The 14,663-nt window shown below is 36.0% G+C and overlaps 1 protein-coding gene across 1 annotated transcript in view; it reads right to left on the reverse strand.

The window, feature by feature from the left end:
* LOC126092644 (apoptosis-resistant E3 ubiquitin protein ligase 1) overlaps positions 1-14,663 on the reverse strand; it is a 200,254-nt gene that overhangs the window by 41,759 nt on the left and 143,832 nt on the right. Inside the window, exons 13-14 of the mRNA XM_049908367.1 lie at positions 9,692-9,981; positions 4,828-4,953 (exon numbers count right to left, since the gene is read on the reverse strand). Of these exons, the coding sequence (XP_049764324.1) occupies positions 4,828-4,953; positions 9,692-9,981 (416 nt within the window). The remainder of the gene's footprint in view (positions 1-4,827; positions 4,954-9,691; positions 9,982-14,663) is intronic.

Genomic DNA, 14,663 nt, shown 5'->3' on the forward strand with positions numbered 1-14,663 from the left:
CCATAAACACTGATAACTGCAGAGCACGTAAATTCATATATTACATCTTTGGCACCTTGTAGACAATGTGTTCACAAAAGGATCGGCACTTCTGAACCACTATAATGATCGAAAGGCACATTTTAAACATGCTGCAGACTGAAAAAAAAATCCCAGAACCAATAAGCAGATGTCAGCAGTATGACCTCCACAAGAATATTCCTATTTCTTAGGTTAGCACAACCAGGTGCAAAAATGTATAAGTAGTTGGGATTACTATGTAGTTGTCATCAGTGGACAAACAGTATCACCATTGACAGTGTTCCCCTGTCAACACATTTTGGAATGTCCTTTACTGAACAGACTGAACATTCAGTTCTGTGCACTGGAACAATTCTGCCATCTGACTACAGAGGTTTAAGCACCATAGAAGGTTTGGTGAAGGCCATGTAAGTAATGAACATGACCAATTGCATACATACATAGCCACCTAAACACCTCCACCACTGGAAAATATTGAGCACACTTGTGCTCTTTTGGGCAAATAAATCAACAAACAATTAACATTCTTGTAGCTTAAGTAAGTTTAATAATGATATTGTTCACAGCTTTCCATATGTAATTTTGAACATGGATGTTTGCTTGTATGTATTTCTGAAAATTCAGTCACCAGTGCAGAAGGAAGCTCGCAGACAATAGTGAGCAGTAGCAGACGCAGATGACAGTTTTCTAGAAACTGTAGTTACACACATACAATCTAATATTTCCTCTACAATCACACAGCAAAATATCAAAGGACGATAAAAATATTTACAAGGAAGCAAAAACCTGAATGACCAAAAGCAAAGAGGAAATGAAATTGGAGAAGGCTGAGTATGCAGGTGTCATTCAGTATGAATTCATCTCAAAAGAGACTCTGTAAAAAAGGAATTTTATGGTGTTACCTTCCACTGCCTGAAATACACTTTTTAGAGAAATGACCACAAGAATGGGTTGCATATCAGGTTTTGCTGCATAATAATGCCTCCGAGTACCATCCATTTCTGGTTAAAAGTTACCCTGCCAAGACTAAACAGAACACTGAACTTTTACGCCTCTTGTTCTGTCTGGCACCTGCCAATTTTATTAGTTTTTGTGGTTAAAAATTAAAGTTAGAGAGATGAAAAACTGATGGAAACTAACACAGTGGCCGAAGGCCATATCAGGTAAAGGGTTCAGAATGGTTTCAATAACTCTATGATAGTTGCGGCACATATTTTGTTGCAGGGATGGAGTACTTTTGTGGAAATATAACTTTTTAACACCGTAAGTGCAATAAATACCCACTTTTAAACAATTCTGATATCTTTCTGATCACACCATATGAAAGAACAGACACATGTAAAATATCACAAAGGAGCATTAGGAATTTCTCTACAATATAATTTAGTTATTTTATGTCAAATACTATATTTTCTGTAAAATTATTTGTGTAGTGAAGTATATAATGCCATGTTAGTTAATGAGGAGAACTGTGAAAATCCTGAAGAAGTTAATAAATCTTGGGAAATGTTAGAAAGCATCAAACCATGTTAAAACTTTAATGGGTGGTTTTAAAGCTCAATTAGGTAAAGAGAAAAAAATGAAAGAAAATGGAGGGCGGATTTCCTGCACATAAATGAACAAACCAAAATGGCCAAAGAGATGTTGAAACGTGCAAAAATTTTAACCTTAAAATCATTTCAACACATTTTAAAAAGAATGCTTCTAAACAAAAAACTTGGTAGTACATTTATTGGTGAATTTGAAATCTATCATTTAGCAATTTCATATCCTACCTACAAAGAAACTCTAAATGTCCAAGTTAGGAAAGGGGCTACTTTTGATTCCGACCATTATTTAACATGAAAAAAAGTAAAACTTCAACCTCAAAAACTCTTCAAAACAAAAAATGTTATCCCAAAATTTGACACTGTTAAAATAACCCCAACTCTAACATGTGAACTTGACAGAAAATAATCCAACAACTGGCAAAGCCTAAATGAAAATTAATCAAAACAGCACAAAATTTAATTCTGCTTTGAAAGAGACAAAAACACCCTTGGTGGGATGCAGATTATGAAACTGCAGTTAAGTCCAGACATGAGGCATTCAAAAATTGGAATAGTAACAAAACTGAAAATACGCACAGCACCTTCCTAACTGTAAGAAAAGAAATATCTAAATTAATGTGACAGACTAAATGAAACTACAAAAAATTCCCAACTTTTAGAAATTGATAAGGACTTCCAAAAGAACAATACAAGAAACTTTCATAAAACATTCAAAACAAAACTAACTGGTTACCGACCTCAAAGACTTCACTCCAAAAATGAAAATGACAGTTTGGCTCTTAACAACCAGGCAAATTCTAAGATACTTGCTAATTATTTTGAAAAAATATTAAACAGTCCAGACCCTGTGAATAAATTCCAGCCACAGTAAACTAATAACATCAACTCTAGCTCTCAAGTACACGAGGTAATCGAAATAACTAAACAAATTAAAAGACTTACAAACAATAAAGCATCCAGAGAAGATGGTATAGTTGCAGAACTACTAAATAAGTTGGGTTTAACACTATAAAAGAAATCACTTAACTAATAGGACATATCTGGCAAACAAAGAAAATACATGAGGACTGTAAAACTGCCCTAATTCATCCACTGCATAAAAAAGGGAATAAAACTGATGTTAATAATTGGGAGGAATTTCTCTTCTCCTGGTCACATACAAAATTCTCTAGCAATGTTTGCTTTATTGAGCCAAAGTACAGTTAGAACCCAAAACTGGTGAATACCAAGCAGGCTTTAGACCAAACAGATCCTGTCTGGAACAAATTCTTAATTTAAAACTAATCCTTAGGCACCAAAGGATTTATAGTAACAACATTGAATGTGCATTTGTGGATTTTAGAAAGACCAAAAACTCAGTTGATTGTGAATCTCTTTTCCAAATTTTAAAGGAACAAGGGCTAGATAATAAAACTAACACTTATTAAAGAAACGTCAACTGACACTAGTTCTAACGTTAAATTCATGGGAAAAGTTTCTGAACCATTTGATATAAAGACTGGTGTTGGATGGGGAGATGGACTCTCTTCATTACTGTTTAACTGTGATTTGGAAGAGGTAATTACAGAATAGCAAGAGATAAAGTTGAGCCAAAATACAGATAAATCAATCAAGTTAGGTAGAAGTAATATTAGAGTAGATTGCCTCATTTTTGCAGATGATCTGGCAATTTTAACTAGGGATATTACCACAACTCAAAAACAAATTCTTAAAGAAGTTACAGAAAAAGTAGGACTACAAATATAATTCAGAAAAACAGATTATATGGCATGCAACAAAAAAGTGCCAATGTTTTTGAACATGAAATATGGAAAAATAAAAAGGGTTTCTCAGTTTAAATACTTGGGAGAAATCATACAAGAAAAAAGTCTGTAAAAAGCTGCAAACGAAGTTCACTGTCAAAAAATGGCAACTGCATTCAGATTAACACAAAATATTTATAATGAAAAATCACTTTCTAAATTCAGTAAACTTAGGCATCACAGCATTGTAACCAAACCTGAATGTCTTTATGGAGCAGAAACTTCCATTTTAAACAGAAAGAGGGATACTGGCGAAATTCAAAAGAAAAAAGAAAGATTGTTATGAAAATATTAGGTCCCACAGTTACTGATGGAGAAACTTATAGGCTGAGAAGTAATAAGGAAACAGAAGAATACACAGACATACATGGTGACATGAGAAATTGAAGACTTAAATTTTAGGGGCACATTAAAAGAATGGCATCCACTAGGTTGACAAAGCAAACAACAGAATTCTACAAAAACAGAAGTAAGACCAAAACTAAGCCAATTAAATGGATCATTGTGGTTCAGGAGGATCTTGAAGTAGCCAGTATAATTCAGACAGATGTTACAAATAGAAAAACATTCAGACAAAAGATATCTGATTGGAAAACTGGACAGAGGGAAAGTAGAAAACAAACTGGAAAACCGTGGTATAATGACAGAAAGAGACTTCCTTCTGAAAGCATGAAACAAATTTGGACCCAAAAGAAGACCAACCATCAAAAGCGAATCTGACTGACTGTACCTCACATGGTCCTATTGGGCCCATGCATGAAGAATAATAGTCAAGTACAGATGATGACATCTAATGCATATTCAATCTTTTATTATACGAGAAGACATTTTTTGCTTGCAGTTTCCTTGAAAAATAATTTTTATTTACTCATTCCTCCAGGAAAACATGTTGCCACTCACTCTGTAATTTATCAGAGTACCGGAACTCAGGAATGGAAATTCTGGCTAAGTCAAATTTTTGTATTATGCATCTTCAACTTAGTGTATAGGAGCCGATAGTGTTACCTATAAAGTTACGTGAATTTCTCGTACAAAATATTACATAAAAACAGCACATGAACAGAAGGAACAGGAGCCTTTCTCAAAGTAGCTTAATCTAGAATTAATTTCCTTAGCTGTCAATGTGACTAGACTAATAGAGCCTGCTCATAAATTGTTGCTATTATACTTTACAGAAGTAGCCTGCAGTGGTTACTTCTGTCTGTTAATATATAACTTGCCTCATTCCAAATCTCTGCCTGATCTCTTTTCAATAGGATTCACACAGAATGATGTGAGAGTGATCGAGTATGCATCGTCGGCAGTTGATAGAGCAGTAATAACACATTTATATACTTTAAAGCATTTGCAAAAATATGTATACTAAAACACTACACATATTGTAAGACCAAATATTTCACCCTTAAGCTTATCTAAAATTAGCAATATATATGAGATATAATCAGAAAAGCTACCTTTGTTAGCTGGCCTGTGCGGTCATACTCCTCTTCAACAAAATAAAGTTCCATTTCTTCAACGTCATTGTCCAGAATGTACTTCACTTTACTAAGATAGAGGTCCGGATCATCTTGTTCAAAGTACTGTAACAAAATGATTCTCAGTCTGTTTCCTGACAATTATTATAAAATGTAAGTAAATTAAACCAAGAAGTATGTCACACCAATCTAAAGACAGGCAGCTGACAGATTCCTGTATCATTAAGCAGTTTTCAGAGCTGTTAACAACGATACTACTACTACTACTACTACTACTACTACTACTATCACAATCACCACCACTACTACTAATATTACTAGTAGTAATATTTTCAGAAAATTGCACAGAACATAGATGTAAACTGTCAATATGCAGAAGAAAGCTTATAAAAGAAATATAAACCAATGGAAAAGCTGTCATTAGTACAGAAAGGAAAAGATAATATGCATGTGTGGTAGGTCTGCAGCTTATAGCCTATGTTGCGTGTACCATGAATGCCACCAAGAGTTTCTCACTAATCCAGTTTATTGGAGTCTTGTTACAAACTTGTTTTTTCCTAGACTGCCCTTTGATTGTTTACTTGGAACTTTTGTTATGGACTGATCTAACTTGTAACATTCCTACACTGCATTTCGTTTGGCTTATAATAATATGTTGCTCTAGGATAATGACTGTACTGACTGTACATGTCTGTATCTACTCCTCCGGAACTTTTATAATGCAGCCTTAATAAACTGCTGCTGGTGCAAAAACAAAAGTTAGTCACCTGTTTTACAATCTATTTATATGAATTTACTTATTTTTAGTATAATCACCATCATTCCCAACAGATAATTAATTCCAAGTGCTCACAGCAACCACCTTCAGATCTATCACTAACTCAGTTGAGTTTTAATTATATATGTCAAACTATATATATTGTGGCTTGCCACCATACATGCAGTTTCTGTAGATATTTTGGTACATGTCTTCTAACTCTTTATCACAATGATCCAGAGACTTGAAAGAGTTCCAAGAAATATCTGTTGGTTGTCTTTACGACTAGTCTTCCAATTCTGTCCTACATTCCTACAGTAGCTGTAATAAAATTTTCTTTAATATAATCTACACCTGAAACTGTTCCTCTGTAATAAAACTCGTCTCCTGATTTTAATTTTATTTTTCTTAAATTTTTTGCCACATGTCTAGCAACCTCACTAAATCACATTTCAAGTTATTTAATTTCTCCTCTAATTCCACTACAAAGCTTTCATTCCCAAGGTTCCTAAATAGAAATAGTTGGGTCTCTAAGGTGTACATTACTGTTTACTTTACCTTGCTTTATGTAGTAATATGCGGACACAAAAGTAGATAGGCATGTTGCATGTCCTAAAGCAATTGCCTGAGATCTCTTACTCCACTATTCCCATCCAGGCCAGAATACAGATGCCGCAGGAAGTTCTACACAGCAGCAAAGGTCTCCACTGACCTTATTAGCCAGCCCGCCCAGAATTTTGGGAGGCACATCAATGCTGCTGAACTTGAACAAGGTTCTGCCCACAGCAGTTTCAATTTAAAACCGAGTTTCTCGCAGTTGCCAATCTTGAGAGGGGACTGTTAGTAACATGGTAAATATGGTGGGTGGGAGGGTCCACCTCCCCCCCTTCCCCTCCCCAACCAGAAAATTTAAAGATCAGAAGTCTGATTTAGGGTTTTAAAAGCTATATTTCAGACATTTCCTGACCCTAAATTTTAAAAAAAGGAAATACTTAACTTATTATATATTTATTTTTGTTTCATTTTAAAATTAATCAAAATTATGATCTTCAATAAAGAAAACTTCTTTGGTCTCACTGTCACTCACACTTCTAATGAATGTGACAGGGGAATGTGCTGTTTATGATCCCCTTGTTCCATTCATGTTTACTACTGACTACTGCTTCCTCCATACATTCATTTCTGCCTCGTAGAAAGCATCTTACATTTTTGTTGTTGTCATTTCCCTTCTGTATTGCAGTAGCTCACACGCTGACAACAAGTTTTTACAGAGTCAGACAACAAATCCTGTTGTTGCTGCTGCTGTGATATTGAGAAATGACAGACAGGGTGTATATGCAGACAAGGAAAAAAAAATCCCAGATTTTTTCCCGATTTCCCGCTTAAAAACACACTTTCTCCCGGGTGGAAATACACTTTTTCCGTGTTATGCGACATATTTTTCCTTGGAGCTGTAAAACTTATCAATCCTTTGAATGGTTATGATTTTATACACCGGCGTAGAATTTTTCAGCCCTTAAGAAAACGAAACTTGGAGAAAAAAAAAGATAATGTACACTGCTTATTTTCATATTACGAAAGTACAAATAGAATTCCACCAAACACCGCATGTTACTTTCCGAAGCATTGAAATCAAGATTGTGATGCGCTTTTGTAAGCCAGTCATACCTCATGTCACGTGATCTCGTCAGCCGATACAGTGGATATTCAGAGCTTAGGACACGTGATGTAGTCAGTCAATAGCATTATCACTGTTAAGTAGCGCGTACACACAAATAGGAAAAGTTAATGGTTTAAATTAATATACACAGTGTTGCTTCAAGAAAAGCAGAACTTTCACGTAATATTGGCCTCGGCGACTATTAAGTTGCAAGAGAAGCAAAACTTTCACGTAGAATTTTTTTTTTTTTTTTCACATGTTACACTTTAAGACACATCACACAAATGTACCAGTAAAATTTTTAATACCGACATAAATGTCTGATCTTCTGGGCTTGAAATTTTTTCTAAATGGTCGTCCTCAAATAGTTGATTTTTAAATGAGAGTCAAATGCTCTGTTGTTTAAGAAATTCATCGCACATTCTCACACTAAGTTCATCTTGCGTAAAAGGAAATTTACTTTGAAAGTAATGCTTTTCAATCAATCATTCACAATATTTTCCCACGACCTGTTAGAAAGAGGTTCGTTTCAATAGTTGCCAGTGAGCGCCAGATAACAGATGACAGACATCACCACGCTTGCGCAGCTATGATGACACTGGAAGCCTATATGTTCATACGTGTCAAACATTAAAAGATCTTGCATAATGTCATAAAAGAAACAAGACATCAGAGGAATTTCGTGAACCATACAAAAATGCATAATTCGGCTTAAAGTGCACATTCATATGTCCAGATTTGGTTGTAAATTTTATTGGAGTACCAGTACTGTATTATCTCATTTTTGGTTCTTTATTATGGCATAATGCCATATGTGCTATAAGATGAAAACATGCAGCAAACAGTTGAAACTAGCCAATAGTGTGGAATTAAACACTTCGTTTCAAATAAATTGACTGCCTCAGCCGAAAAGATTAATAAAGCCATATTTCTTTAGCAAACTGATAAAAATAACTTCATTATTCTGCAAGGCAATTAATGCTTGACTGAAATTGCCACCTGGGGCAGATACCCCAGTTTGCTCCCAGTGAATATGGCAGCTTGCGCGCGCCAGTAAAATTTTTCCGGGTAGCATCTTGCTGCTTGCTTATACAGCTAACAGCCACACTTTTGTAGCCAGAAGCGGAAGGAGGTACATGTGCGACTCAACTGCGCATGTGCATGGGCCCACTTGCAACTGCTCACACAAATCTAATGTAAACAGTTATGATGTCATGCTCATCGGAGGCAATTTGTTGTCATGAAGCATTGCATAGTCTTCCTAAAGCCTTTGACACATTTTGCTACTGGCCGATGCTTCTATGAGCACTGTGTTTTGTTGTGTACATGGCGCATTTCCTTTGCAACTTAAGTTTTATTTTAGTTTTTTTCTCACGTTCACGTTTTATTGCTGCAGTATTATTCTGCTATAGTGGGATGCAATAATATCCTATGATAGAGTATTATTTCTTACCAGTCAAAATTACAAAAAATAACTGAAAACTAAAACAAAAAAAATATCCTGGAATTCTAAAAAATTCCCAGGTTTTCCCCGGATTTTTCCCGAGTGAAAAAATTCCCAGGTTTTTCCCGGATCCCCCGATTGTCCTGGGTCGTATACACCCTGGACAGATTTAATTTTTTTATATACGCCACTGTTGCTGAAGCAAAGCAATGGAGCATTTTTTGCTCGGGTGTCAAGCTTCTGTTTAATATTTTTACAAATATGATTTCAAACATTTCAGATGTGCTCATCTGCCTCATACAGTGTGACAAGTTCTTGTCCACTCCATTTCATAAAGGAACACATGTAAAGACAAAATGCAACACTATAAACAAAGCACAAACAAACACTAGGATCCTGTAGCAGCATTTAGTGGTAACAGGCCAAGAACTATGTTCCTTTGATCTGTACCGACACAGCTGTGGATCACTGGCTTTGTGTTGCCAAGATGATGACAATATATTGCAAACATTGGTAGCCCACTATTAGCCACAATGTTGTGAACAAATGTTGCAGAGCATGTTTTGAACTCAACATAAATGCACCTTTAGTGAGCTGTGGTGACAAAATCACCGGTGGACACGTTTACTGCATATTCGTGAAGGACATCATTATAATCTATAAAACATTTTAGTAGCATATGACTAGCAAAATGTACACACATCTTTTTCAGTTTTTTTTAAAACATCAAATTGTAAAATGTCTATCTCCATAATTTTTTAGTAACTTCCCATAACACTGTAATTATGGTGATAAATCCATAACAATTATGGACAATCTATAGTAGTCAGCAGCCATGATTTCTAAACCTCAGAGCCTGCGATCAACATGATCAGTTTGCATGCTGAGCACTTGCCAACAGATACCTCAAGTTAATATTATCTGTTAACTGTTTCAGTGTGACTTATTACACATAATATTTTAGAGGGTTGGAGACACTGACCTTGTAGTGCACACGAAGACCAATGAGTTGTGCCAAAAATGACCTCGTAAACCGTGCCCGTACTAACTGTCTGTAGGAACCTCCAAGTGATGATTCGTAAAGGCACTTGCCAACTATTCGACCAGCAAACTCAAAGTGCTTCAACTTGAGGTGAGGAGGCCTTTGAACATTAGGATGTACAAGTGCTTGCTGACCATCTGAAAAGCTCATGAAAAGACCATTGCGTGCATCAAACAATGCTGCACACACAAGTTCAAACCACTCTCGTCGTACACCACCCCAGTCCAGACCTGTGGACAAGAACAAACATTGCCAAATAAGGCTAACTGCATAATGATAGATGCTGTTTCGGAAGGAAACTCATTACAAACATACATTAATATGAACAAATTCAAGGAAACGACCGAGTAAAAAATTCAAGAGTGTGAAAGGTTATCCATTTCACATGTTTTTGATATGTCACCTATCAGTAAATTCGTACCTGTGGAGATTTCAGCAGTAACACAACAAAACAGCATTAATATAACACGTTTTTTACCATTCTACTTGATTACAGAATATCATAAATGATCCACAAGAATTACAAAATATACATCATCAATCATTGATCATATACTGACACAGGGAAAGAATGTTGTTATGCTGTTGTAGACATACTTTGACTTTGAGACCACTCCTGCCAGATCTTACATTTAAAACTATCAGTAAGAAATATAACTAAAGCAGTCACTCACAGAAGGGTTTACTCCAAGACAAAAAAAATTTGAATTTGATAAGCAATTAAAGAATGAAACATGAAAAGAAGTGTACAAGAAACTTCCCAATCTACATGGTAAATATTTAAATTCAGATTTGAAGAACTGTTTGCAAAAGTATTCACAACCACTTCACAGAGTGGGAAAAATATAACTACAGTGGTCCCACACTTGTAAAACTCTACCCTATACAGAATACATTACTACCTGCAAAAGTCCCAAAATGACAAATTGTCCACAATATATACTGATGAGTGAAAAGATTATGGTCATAAGCTTAAGAGCATTAATATTAATCTACCTCTGGAACACAACACAGTAGTGATTCTATGTGGCATGGTTTCAATGAGTCCCTGATAGGTTTCCGGAGCTATTTGACACCAGATGTCCACACACAGGTCATGAATTTCCATAAATTACAGGCCAGTGGTTTGTGGGTTTGGAGCTGGCATCCACTAGCATTCCAGATGTTTTCCACAAGGTTCAGGCAGATATGGTGGCCAAGTCAATAATTTCAGTTCACTACGATGCTCCTCAAACCATTTGAAACATAGCAAGGTGGGGTAGAGTCACTTGCTACAACCCTACTCCTTCAAAACATATTTTTTTTTTCATTCTGTAAATAATGCATTTGCTACAGTTATGTGAAATGACTTGTTTTTTATTTTAGTTTATGTCCATAAATTTCAACTTTTGATAGTTTTATTTAAAAGCAATTTATTTAAAAGATTATTATACAATTTACATGCCATAGAACACATGAGTTCAGATTTCTAATGAGCAAATAGCTAACTGTCTGTAAAAGGAACATGTTAGTTTCCCCGAAAACTTCTACTTCAAATGTGATTTTCAATTATAATTTACACCTCCCAGAACACACTTTTGCTATTTTGACAATTAAGCATGTTTAATTTTGAGAACTCTCTTCATAACTTAATTGCTCTAGTTTTTAAGACCTAGAAGATGTATTAGTTCATGTGAGTAATGTACTTATCTGTATGCATGTGACAGCATGCTTACCAATACATTCCAAAATGCCATGCATAAAAGCGGGTTTTTCCGGTGCTCATATCTCAGGTTCTACTGCTAATAAAAAGGCAGGGTCAAGTGTTTCGGATATACCCAAAAGAAGGATCATCTTAGTGTCATTACTTCATAATGCAGGATCCAAGTATAAATATTACACACTTCTTTCTGCTTAGATAAATGGAGAAAATTGGCGGTTATTTTTGCATTTGATGTGGTCTACTGTGGGCATGATGGAACTTATGGAGGCACTATTTGTTCATGTGAAGTTCCTTGGAAAACACCAAAAAAAGTGTTTTTTTTTACTATATTTTTCCTGTCACCAGCAGACCAAAACCCAGCCGAGGATTCCAAGATGGCAAATAGCTGAAATTTTTATGACATATTTGTAAGATCCCAATCTTGAACAAACTTGAAAATTTTCTTGGTATCGTTATCCTTTTGCCAGCTACAGTGGATAACCCCATGATTTAATTACACTGATGGGTATAGCTGTGAATGAATGGTTGAATGAATTAACAAGTGAAAGAATGATGCATTTACATAAATTCATGGATGGTTCCTGAGGAAAGCCCCAAAAAAGCATTTTTTGACATCACCAGTGGCTGTAATTTTTACAATATGTTCCTAAGATTCTGGTCTCAAACAACACTGAAAATTTACTACTTACAGATTTTTATCTAGAATGAGATTTTCACTCTGCAGCGGAATGTGCACTGATATGAAACTTTCTGGCAGATTAAAATGGTGTGACAGACCGAGACTCAAACTTGGGACCTTTGCCTTTCGCAGACAAGTGCTCTACCAACTGAGCTACCCAAGCACGACTCATGCCCCGTCCTCACAGCTTTACTTCTGCCAGTACCTCATCTCCTACCTTCCAAACTTAACAGAAGCTCTCCTGCGAACCTTGCAGAACTAGCACTCCTGAAAGAAAGGATATTGCGGAGACTTGCCTGCAAAAGGCACAGGTCCCGAGTTCAAGTCTCAGTCTGACACACTGTTTTAATCTGCCAGAAAAGTTTTAGATCTTTATCTGTTTCCGAGCTACAGAGGTTCAAAGTTATCCTACTTGTGCATGTAAAATACATTGTGAAGTGGAAAAGTAGCTTATAAAGTGATGTAGAGCAAAGAAGTATGATGTTAAGTGTCTCCATTAGCATCAGAAGGGTTCTCGGAACTCCACATTGTAGAACTGAAGCACATACAAAATTTTTGTGCACATAAAATCCAGTCTGTGTTAAATTTGTTTTGCATTATTTCATTCCACATAAGTAAACTATCAAAATTTTGCTGTCCCATTAAGTTCTTTTCATATGAGTGACATGACCTCCTATGGCAGGGAACAGAATGGAACCAGTGGAAAAATGCTCCTATCGGAGCACAGAAAAGACGAATATGCTTCTCTTTATTAGACTGACTGAAAAGTGGGGTGACAGCTGTCTCATTCTAACTTCCCCATGCAAACATATTCACACTTTTTATGCTGAGAAAGAAGGTGACAGTGGCAGTGGGAAAGAGATTCAGAAGTAATAAATATTGAAAGATAATAGACAGTGGTTGTGGTATAGAAAGAACAAAGGGGACAATGGCAGTGTGAGAGAAAGAGAGGGACACAGTGGCAATGGAACATATCAGACAGGGAGAGAACAGTGCTATGAAAAGAGTGAAGGAGGCAATGCCCATGGGAGAGGAATAAAGAGAAGGAGAAAGTGGAAGTGGGTGAGAGTCAGTGATAATGAGAGACAGAGTCTATGACAATGACAACGAGAAAGAGAGAGATAGTAACAGGAAGAAGACACAAAAGCAATGGGAATGAATGAATGAGATAGTAGCAGTACAAGAGAACAAGAGGGAGGCAGTGACAGTAGAGTAGACAGTAGTAGTAGGATGGAACAAAGGCAACTGTGGCTGTGACACAGGAGACAGAGACAGCTGCAGAGCCACAAGGAGATAATCCAATGAGTTGGGCTGAATGAGTGAGTGGAAATGGGCAATTGGGAGTGGATGGCAAGAGAGACTTACAGTGATGGACTAGTGTGTGTGAGTGAGTTACAGTTGCGGCAACATGTGGAATTGAGAAGTGATGTGCATGTTAAAAAGAGCGTGAATATGTTCACATGTCAATAGTTTTGCAAAAATTTTTAAAAGTGCTGAGGAAGGTAGAATGAGAGAGCTGATATCCCACTTTTCAGTCAGTCTTTTAATAAAGAGGAGCATATTCACTTTTGTGTTCTCCAATAGCAAATTTTTCAACTGGATGATAAAATGAGTAAATTATGAAAATTGCATACCTTTGAAATTCACACAAAGATCAGTAAATCCCATGTCATGGAGTTCATAAACAGTTCTTGTATCTTTATTAATTTTACAGCCACCTAATAAACAGCTAAAATGAATTATTTCTTGCTACACTAGAATGACATTTGACTAAATTTGACTTTTTTATTATTATATACTAAAATGTAATTAGAGATTTCACTAATTATTCTCATACACATCTATAAATTACCATCATCAGACAATAAGTAAGCAGTCTGCACATGGTAATCATTCAATCAACATCTCTGGGACACAACAGGAAGCATTCAGTACATTGACATCATGTAGTAACTTGTGAGTAATATCTTCTGTAAAAGTTCTTTGAGTCTGTGGAAGTCATTCACTACTACATCATCATGTGGTCACACTGTTATATCTGTGTTGATAAAGTCTGAACCTGCTTGTGAAAATTCACTGTAAAATATCATCATTGTCACAATACTTCTTAGTTGAGTGGAAGTGCTTGCCAGTCATTATTGTATTGCATGGCTTTTTATAGACAAGCTGATCATTATGTTTTCACGAGTGACAGTAAATGTGAGAACTAGTCAAGTTAACAACTACTGTGTTGTGTACATCATTTCAAAACTTTATATAAATCAGATTACAGCAGATTACAGCTAGACAGTGGACATTTGACAACTAGCTACTGAGGACTATTAATCACAGGTAAGGCACGTTACACATTGTAGCATGATTCTAGCCTTGGAACACTGAAATTTATCCTGATGGGAGATGCCTTCACTGTCAGAGAAGACATCAAGCGTAATGTAATGCAAGTGGATTGTAATATTGTTCCTGTAGTTCACAGCAGTCACTGCACCTTCATAACAACACCAAGTTCCACAGAAGACCAAGTGGATGTTCTC

The sequence above is a fragment of the Schistocerca cancellata genome, chromosome 7, assembly GCF_023864275.1.
Source record: "Schistocerca cancellata isolate TAMUIC-IGC-003103 chromosome 7, iqSchCanc2.1, whole genome shotgun sequence".
Taxonomy (NCBI): Eukaryota; Metazoa; Arthropoda; class Insecta; order Orthoptera; family Acrididae; genus Schistocerca; species Schistocerca cancellata.